General features: G+C 46.8%; 1 protein-coding gene across 3 annotated transcripts in view; it reads left to right on the top strand.

Moving 5' to 3' along the window:
* Positions 1-3,915, top strand: part of LOC123512295 (carboxypeptidase N subunit 2-like) — a 61,033-nt gene extending 57,118 nt beyond the window's left edge. For all 3 annotated transcript variants that reach the window (XM_045268631.1, XM_045268630.1, XM_045268632.1), the window contains 3 exons: positions 1-1,393; positions 1,764-1,914; positions 2,317-3,915. The exon at positions 1-1,393 is cut by the window's left edge and continues 337 nt beyond it. In XM_045268631.1, coding sequence (XP_045124566.1) covers positions 26-1,393; positions 1,764-1,914; positions 2,317-2,936 — 2,139 coding nt within the window. In that variant the 5' untranslated portion in view covers positions 1-25 and the 3' untranslated portion in view covers positions 2,937-3,915. The remainder of the gene's footprint in view (positions 1,394-1,763; positions 1,915-2,316) is intronic.
* Positions 3,916-10,000: the final 6,085 nt, after the last annotated feature.

The following is a 10,000-nucleotide window of genomic DNA, read 5'->3' as shown; positions in this document are numbered from 1 at the left end:
CCTTGTCATAGACACTCTTGGCCTAATGGCTGGCAAGGTGATAATGCCTAATTCACATGGCAGTTTCAAGGGCCACAGGCAGTGTGGCGAGGCCGCGGGGGGGCGCAGCGGGGAGAGGGGATATGGACGAGACTCACCCCCAGCGGTGAACCCTGTTGGGGGCCGCGGCCCTCAGCCCACAAGAAAACTCACAGTGTCTTTATATGTGAAAACTTTGCTCAAGTTGATGTCCAGTGTGTATGCGTGTGTTTACGCGTGCCTCTGCGAGGCTCAGCGGTGTGTGCGGCGGGACAGTTGGCGGCGAGCAGCGGGACTCTGTAGCAGGACGTATGGAATGTTGGCGTACACTGTGATGCTGTGTGCACTACCTGCTGTCACAGAGGGATTCTGTCCCCGCGGGTGTACGTGCAACTACTCTGTGATGCAGGTGAGCTGCGAGGATGCAGGGCTGGACAACGTGCCCATCCTCCTCAACCCTCGCGTGCAGGACCTGCGTCTACAAAACAACAGCATCAACACGCTCGCTCAGTCCCTCGTGTTTTACCTCGATCTGCGGTTCCTCGATCTCTCTGGGAACGAGCTCGAGTCTCTTGGGGAGAGCAACTTCAAGGAGCAGTGGAATCTTGAGGAGCTTCGTTTGGGTCATAATAGACTGCAAAGCGTAGAGCCCAAGGCGCTGCGTGGTCTGGCCAGGCTGCGGAAGTTGGCACTGAACAACAACGCCATCACCCACCTCGAGGACGGGGCCTTCCAGGAGGCGGGGAATTTGACGGAGCTCGACTTGTCTCACAACAAGTTGCGGGCGGTGGGGGCGGGCTGCCTGCGGGGCTTGGCGTCTCTGGACCGCCTTGACCTGAGCGGGAACAGGCTGACGCGCGTGCCTGGTGGGGGAATTACTAACCTGGCGCGCCTCAACCTCACCCACAACCTAATCTCGCAAGTGCCTCCTCGTGCCTTCAGCGGCTTCCCAGCCCTCGCCTCTCTCCTCCTCGACAGGAACAACATCAGCGTCATCGCCGCAGCGGCCTTCGAGGCGGTGGCGGAGCTGAGGAGGCTGTCCTTGGCGGATAATCGGCTATTGACAGTGCCTTCCCCCTCCCTGGCCTCGCTGTCTCGCCTGCAGTACCTCGACCTCAGTGGCAACCTGTTTGAAAGCCTCCCGGAAGACTGTTTCCGCGGCCTTCGGGGTCTGCAGGGCCTGAGTGTGTCACGGTGCCCTCGCCTGCACGCAATGAGCGGCGACGCCTTCCTCAGCTCAGCCTCCCTCCGCATCCTCCAGTTGAGCCACAACCCACGCCTCGCCTCCCTGCCGCCCTCCGCCCTCGCCTCCCTCCTCACTCTCCGTCAGCTGGACCTCTCCGCTTGTGGCCTCCGCACCCTCACGCCTACACAGGTAAACACGAGATTCACCACCCACGATTGGAGCCGCCGCTAAGTGGTGGGTTTGACTTGGCCTGGTAAACAAACTTTGAAGCTGTATAGGTAAGATAGAGAGCCACCAACAGACTCTCACAAGCTTCAGAGAGAGAGAGAGAGAGAGAGCGAGAGCCGAGTACCACTAGATTACATGGAAATAAGCCACACTCTTTTGAGTAGGTAAGGCAATGCTATTTTAGGTCAGGTTAGGTTAAGATAGTTCAGGTAAGTTAGATAAGGTTAGGTCAGGTCAGATTACATTAAAATGCGTCAGGTTAGTTCATGTTAGATTACTAGAGAAGGTGAACTAATTTAATGCAAAACTAACTTCTCATTTCCTCTTCCAGGTACCACTGCGTAACCTGAGGAGCCTCCAGCTAGCGGGCAACCCCCTTACGTGCAATTGTTCCCTGGTGTGGTTCTCGCGGCTCGCTTCCAACCCCAACTCCTCCATCACCTTCGATCACCCCACCTGTGCCAGCCCGCCAGCACTGTATGGTGAGCCCCGCCACCATTGTTCTTACTGTTATTGCTGCTGTTGTACTAGTTCTTATTGTAGCTGTTTAGTATTAGTGATATTGGTAGTCGTTGTTGTTATGGCAGTGATAGCAGTTGTCGAAGTAGTAATAATGGTAGTTGTAGTAGTAGTAGTAGTAGTACTAGTAGTAAAAATATATTAGTATATAGTATAGTAGCAGTAGCAATTATGGTTGGAGTAGTAGTAGTAGTAAATGTAGTAGTAGTAATAGTAGTAGTAGTAGTAGTAGTAGTAATAGTACCTGTTTTAGTGTTTTCGTTGTAATAATCGTTATAATGACAGTGAGGAGCTGTAGTAAATAAGTAGTTGTAGTAGTAATTATTGTAGTAGTGGTGGTTGTGATGACAGTGCCATTTCCTCAGGTGTGTCGCTGCGGGATCTGGGCGGCGATGAAGTAGGATGTCAGTCCTCCGTGGCAGTGTGGGCGGCCGTGGCTGGGGTGAGCGTGCTGGCCCTCGTCATCCTCTCCTACCTCGCGGTGCTCTGCTGGCGGAGACTGAGGAGGTGGCGGAGGAACAGAAAACGGAGAGAAGAAGACAAAGCATTCTGGGAAGACCCGTTCCTTCCTGACGGCGGCCTGTCTGTCACCCGCCTGCCTTCCCGCCCTATCAACGGGAACACACACACACTCACCCACACCCCCACCCCGCTAGGGCCCCCGCCACGCCTCCCCCCAACACACCCCCTTAACCACCACCTCCACCACCAGGGCTGCCTACAACAGTGTCCCTACGCAGCCCTGCATCCCCTGTATAGCCCCCTGCTGCCCCTCTGCCATCCTGATTATGACAGGGGGCGGCCGTCTCCTCCCACTACCCCCTCATCCATGACCTCCCCGCCCCCTTTACCTCTAAGTGACCCCCCCAACTGGTACGCTACAATAGGAGGAGATGGTGGGGAGGACAGTGGTAGGGAGAGCCGCCCCCCAACACCCTTCGATCCCTCTGATAGTCCTCGTAAAGTACCAGTGACTTATGTTTGACCTGACCTTACCTGATCCAACCTAATCTTGTCCAACTCCTGTCAGTGTGTGTGTGTGTGTGTGTGTGTGTGTGTGTGTGTGTGTGTGTGTGTGTGTGTGTGTGTGTGTGTGTGTGTGTATTTTTCTTAAGCTTTTCATTTCTTTTTCTCTTTTTTCTATACCATAAGAGAAAAGCAAACTGACCTTGTTTCATATTCACTATTTTTGTGTGATATTTTGTTTTGTCTAGACTTTATTCCTCGTTTTCTCCATTTCCCGTTTTTTTTATCTAATTTTTTATTGACATTTTCTTTTTATTGTGTAGATAATGTATAAAATGTACAAGTTTCATGAAATTTGTTTGTATTTTTATGTTGTGAAATACATATCAGAGAGAGAGAGAGAGAGAGAGAGAGAGAGAGAGAGAGAGAGAGAGAGAGAGAGAGAGAGCACAACTCGCATTATATACAAGAAATTTTCAGCTTAAGTTTTTACAGACATTTTTTTTACCTTTCTTTCATTATTTTGCTTTATCATACTTTTACCCGGCGCCTTTTTTGAACTAACATTTAATTAACGTTACTATATCATTCACTGTGCTGCTGCTGCTCTATCATTATTATTATTATTATTATTATTATTATTATTATTATTATTATTATTATCATTATTAGCTTTCGCAACTCAACACAATACCGTCCATTGTTCACTTAATAACTCGTTCGTTTGGTCATTACACTCAAAGCACTTTACGTATTATTCCTGTTGTTCGCTTTACAGTCATAACTTTTAACATACGTGTCCATATTATTGCCCTTCCTTTTATTATGTCTACACACACACACACACACACACACACACACACACACACACACACACACACACACACACACACACACGAGGGAGTCTAAAGGAACTCATTGTTTACATAAAGGCTTCCGCTTCCGATGCTCATCTGTTTTATTAAAGTTTGTCTAAATAAAGAGATTTTTCCATTTCATCGGCTGTTCCTTTTAATTTTCCTATTTCTTATTTTATTCTATCCTGCTGCAGTATTGTAATGACATGATGGAGTGTTGTTTTCCCTCGTTTCGTCCACTAGTTGTAGTTAAACACCATCACCACTATTGTTTATTCACTTCTCTATTTATACAATTTATTTCAGGATTATTATAACGTATAGTGTATTAAGTTGTGACTTTTTTTTTTTAAGTTTATTTTTAGTTGTACTCATTGTGACGTTTATCGTATGAGATATCTTCTTTAATTATCGTTTATCTGTAATTAGCATTCTGAAATAACATCCAAACCTTCCATTAATTACTTATCCTCACGAACGTATGAAGCTGACACCAGATGAACAGGTTACGTGTCGGATGTCTAAAAACAAATTAGAATGGAGTGCAATACTAAGAAAAACTCTTGAGTAACAACTTAACAGATTCTGAAACACTTCCGCTCCGCACCTCCACTGCTTTCAAAAGGCTCTAGTGAAGGTTACTTGTGGGGTGTCTTGAAAACAAATCAGAATTTAGTGAAATACTAAGAAGAGCTGAAAAACTATGAGAGTAACAACAACAGATCCTGAAACACTTCCGCTCCGCACCTCCACGGCTTTCAAAAGGCTCTAATGAAATTAGATCTTTTTTTTTTAAGTGGCTTTGTGATTCCAGTGACAGATTACCACCATTTTTACATTGATAGAAGGAGAAACACTCGAGAATCTGCGTTTAATAATTTCTGTAGCCTTTGAAAATAGTCATGTTAAGAGAATGAAGCGTTTCAGAATACCAGGAATGAGGAAAGAGTCGCACCAATCTGCCGCTAGAGACAGTGTTGCCAAGTTGGCGCGAAATGCGCTAGTTCTGGCGCATTAGCGTTACAAACAGCGCGGTAATTTTGTGATTAGCGCATAGCGCATTTTCTAGTGCATTTTAAACGGATTTGGTGCATGATCTAGCGCAATGATATTGAGTCAAAATAAAAAATTAATTCTGCATAAATTAGTATATTCTACAGTGGATATGCCAGTGACAGAACGCTGTAGGAGCGCTACATTGACAACACTATGCAGCAGCACCAGGCTGGATCCGTAAGTGACTGGTACGTTACGAGTATTGTACTTGTATAGGTGTAGGGAACGAGGTCTGGTAGCGCCTTGACGGTCTCAGTTACACGTTCTTTACCGAACTAGTTGGTACACGTGGTCCAGTAGAAATGGGTCCAACATACGCTCAAGCGTACAGAAAGAGCACTCAGTATCCTTTCACTACCTCACTCAAATGCCGAAGTTGAGAGGCTATTCAGTCAAATAAATATTGTTAAAAACAAACTCAGAAACAGGCTACACACAAAATCTGTCAGTGCAGTTATTACTGTAAGAAGCGGGCTTCGTAGAGTCGGAAAGTGTTGCTACTCGTACGAGTTACCAGAAGAGGTAGTGAAGAAAATAGGTACAATGGCAGTGTATAGTGAAACAAGACTAGACCAAGCTGCTGCATCGCCTCTACACCTTTCGTCAGAAACTGTGCCATGCTCTTCATCAGTGGATATTGGGGAGGACTTGGACCAAGAAGAAGACACCGTTATTTTTCTCTCAACTAATTCAAATCAGGTTAGTAGCAAGTTTATAGTTACATTTTATAATCATTAGCTTAGTGTACGTTATATATAATAATGCAAAACGACGAAAATATAGCACATAAAGATGATGGCCGCATTACTCGTTTATATATATATATATATATATATATATATATATATATATATATATATATATATATATATATATATATATATATATATATATATACGGAAAAATAATAATCAGTATACGAAAGCTTTCTAGCGCATTCTAGCGCATTTTAGACCTCAATATAGCTCATTCACGCCGGTTACACTTGGCAACACTGGCTAGAGAGAGCATCGCGCAGTTGTTCCAGTGAGGTGAGAGGAAGAGGATGTGTATCGTTGAGCGATATGTAAATTCACCAACGGATATGAATTTTTAAGGTAATGATTAATTTATGTTCTATTTTAGGATATTTGTGTTCTATTTTATATTTTCTGTATATTTGCGTCACGTTGACGGGTTTTCAAGACACCACCACCTTGCAACAATCTATAAATCTTGCCAGTCCATCACCGGAAACATAAAAATACCCTTAAAAACATGAACACCTTTAGAAAGTAGATGGTGAGAGCGAAGCGTTTAAGAATACTGGCCAGTGTGGAGCCGAATTACTAGTCCGTGTGGATTCTGTGGTGGTGTGGTTAGGGATAGATGCATTACTCATATTTAAGAGTTAAGAAGTTTGTCCGTCGCGCTTTCTTGAGCAAGTAATGAGGCTCTGACTGTTATAAAGCAACTCGTCGAGGTTCGAAGCCTGTTTCTTTTTGGGAGGGGGTAGAGGGGGAGGGACTGGGCAGCAGGGGGCATGCAATCCTTGTTATACGTGTTGTTCTCTCGTTAAGCAAGGAAAGGTAATGGTTGTTTCAGTACCATGGCAACGATTTGATTGTTCCCGATTAGTGAGCGATAGTGAATATAGTTACACGTACTGTTGTTCATATATATCAATACTGATCGTTACTTTGGGGATTTATCGTTAAGTAAATGGCAAGAATTATTTAGAATTGTTTCAGTAGCGTGACATCGATTTCATTGTTTCCCTGATTGTGAAACTGAATTTTGTTCGACATGCGTAGAATAACATTAGTCGTTCGTTGCGTGATCTCTAATTATTGATTTAGTGAGCGGAAGTAAATTTTGTTAGATGTGCGTGGGTTGGTATTTGTTAATTACGTGTTTCCTTGTTAGGCGGAAAAGTGCGTAATTTTGTCACCACATATCTCTACAACCTACCGCTACGCCTGGCCCCTGGAGGCTATACCGATGATTTAGCCAGGAGCACCTCTCCATATCCATCGCATGTAAAGTTGCGGTAAATTTGCAGTTTCAACCAATATACCCTATCTTGTGTTTATTTTTCCCTTTGTCTAACAAGCTTGGGGACCTTCTGGGAAAGCGGGGTTTTAGGGTGGGGGAAACCAAACCTAAGCTAACTTGTATTCTGTCCTGAAGTTATTATTGATTTTCGATAGGGTAAAATGTGGTTAGAAATGCTCGTAGAAGTGTGATGTAGACCGTGAGAATGTGTATAGTTACGTGTGGTGTAATGGTTGAAACTGCAATAATACCAAAGTTGCAATTGGAAGATTAATACAGCGTTCAGACGAGCACAAGCTGGCAGTTTACCACTGGCTGCTTTAGCGTTTGTGTCTACTAAAATGTGAGCAAAGCGTTTCCATAGTTATGTGACATCACCAGACACTGACTGTGCCTCATTGTTCCCGAACGACCACTGTCTTTGGCTGTTGTGTGGGTTTGACTGGGCCACACCGACACAGTGTGGTCAACTTCATAGTTGAGCCCGCAGATTTAGCCTGATGGAGGACGGTGCCCGTCAGACTATGCTCAATCGTGTGGACAGAGCTTTACACACACACACACACACACACATATCGATTTAATTATATTTTTGAATACCGAACAAAAGCAGACATTGTCCATAGACACAAACAGACAGGAGCAGACAGCAAAAGACAGACAGACACAGACAGGGGCAGACATCAACAGACACAGACAGACAGGGCCAGACAGCAACAGACAGACAGACACAGACAGGGGCAGACATCAACAGACAGACAGACAGAAAGGGCCAGACAGCAACAGACAGACATCAACAGACAGACAGACACAGACAGACACAGACAGGGCCAGACAGCAACAGACAGACAGGCAGACGGGCAGACATACAGCAACAGACAGACAGCGACACAGACAGACGGGCAGACAGACTTAGACAGGAGCAGACAACAACAGACAGATAGACACAGACAGGGGCAGACATCAACAGACAAGACACAGACAGAAGCAGACAGCTACAGACTGACACAGACAGGTCAGACAGCGATAGACCGACACAGACAATGATAGACTTACACGGGAAGAGACAGACCGGGACAGACAGACAGACAGGAGTGAGTGACAGACAGGTAGACACACAGCGACAGACGGACAACGACAGATAGACAGCGACAGCGAGTGACAGACAGACAGACAGACACACAGACACGAGTGACAGACAGGTAGACACACAGCGACAGATAGACAGCGACAGCGAGTGACAGACAGACAGACAAACACAGACAGGGACAGACAGCGACAAGCAGACATAGACATACAGACAGCAACAGACAGATAGACAGACAAAGACGGACAGACAGCGACAGTCAGACAGACACAGACAGAGGAAAACGGTGACAGACAGGCAGGCAGACAGAGGGAGACAGCGACAGAGACAGATAGACAGACAGACACACAGACAGACACAGAGAGAGGAATTCAGCGACAGACAGACAGATAGGAACAGGCAGACAGAAAAAGAGGCAGACAGACAGACAGGCAGACTGACACAGAAAGACAGACAGAGAGGGAGAGAGCGACAGACACAGACATAGCGAGATAGCGACATAGACAGACACTGACAGATAGCGGAAAACAGGGAGACATAGACAGATACAGACAACAACAGACAGACACAGACGCAGAGCGAGACAGACAGACAGACAGACAATAACATAGATAGACACAGACAGAGACAGACAAACACAGACAGGGTGAGATAGACAGACAGACTGACAGACACACAGACACAGACATACACAGACAGGCAGACACAGACAGACAAACGAGGGGCAGACAGCGACATAGACAGACACAGACAACGACAGACAGATAGGCACAGACAGGGACAGACAGACAGCCGGCCAGACAGACAAGGAGTAGACAGCGACAGACAGATACAGACAGGGACAGACACACACAGCTCTGAGCTCGCTCCGTAATGGGGAAGACTGGCTGGGTGACCAGCAGACGACCGAGGTGAATTATACACACACACACACACACACACACACACACACACACACACACACACACACACACTGTCTGTCTGTTGCTGTCTGCTCCTGTCTGTCTGTGGCACAGACAGGGACAGACCGACACACACAGACAAGGGTAGACAGACACACACAGACAAGGGTAGACAGACACATACAGACAGGGACAGACAGGCACACACAGACAGGGACAGACAGGCACACACAGACAGGGACAGACAGGCACACACAGACAGGGACAGACAGGCACAGACAGGGACAGACAGGCACACAGCAGGGACAGACACACACACACACAGACAGGGACAGACAGGCACACACAGACAGGGACAGACACACACACACACAGACAGGGACAGACACACACACACACAGACACAGACACACACACACACACACACACACACACACACACACACACACACACACACACACACAGGAACAGACACACACACACACACACACACACACACACACACACAGGAACAGACACACACACACACAGACAGGGACAGACACACACACACACACACAGACAGGGACAGACACACACAGACAGGGACACACACACACACACACACACAGACAGGGACACACACACACACACACACACACACACACACACACACACACACACACAGACAGGGACAGACACACACACACAGACAGGGACACACACACACACACACACACACACACACACACACAGGGACATACAGACATACACACACACACACACACACACACACACACACACACACACACACACACAGACGGCCCGGTAGCTCAGTGGTTAGAGCGCTGGCTTCACAAGCCAGATGACCGGGGTTCGATTCCCCGGCCGGGTGGAGATATTTGGGTGTGTCTCCTTTCACGTGTAGCGAGTCACCTAGCAGCGAGTAGGTACGGGATGTAAATCGAGGAGTTGTGACCTTGTTGTCCCGGTGTGTGCCTGGTCTCAGGCCTATCCGAAGATCGGAAATAATGAGCTCTGAGCTCGTTCCGTAGGGTAACGTCTGGCTGTCTCGTCAGAGACTGCAGCAGATGAAACATTGAATTACACACACACACACACACACACACAGGGACAGACAGACACACACACACACACACACACACAG

This window comes from Portunus trituberculatus, chromosome 33 (genome assembly GCF_017591435.1).
Source record: "Portunus trituberculatus isolate SZX2019 chromosome 33, ASM1759143v1, whole genome shotgun sequence".
NCBI lineage: Eukaryota > Metazoa > Arthropoda > Malacostraca > Decapoda > Portunidae > Portunus > Portunus trituberculatus.
The sequence above is the reverse complement of the archived record's forward strand: the minus strand, read 5'-3'. Positions and strand labels throughout refer to the sequence as shown.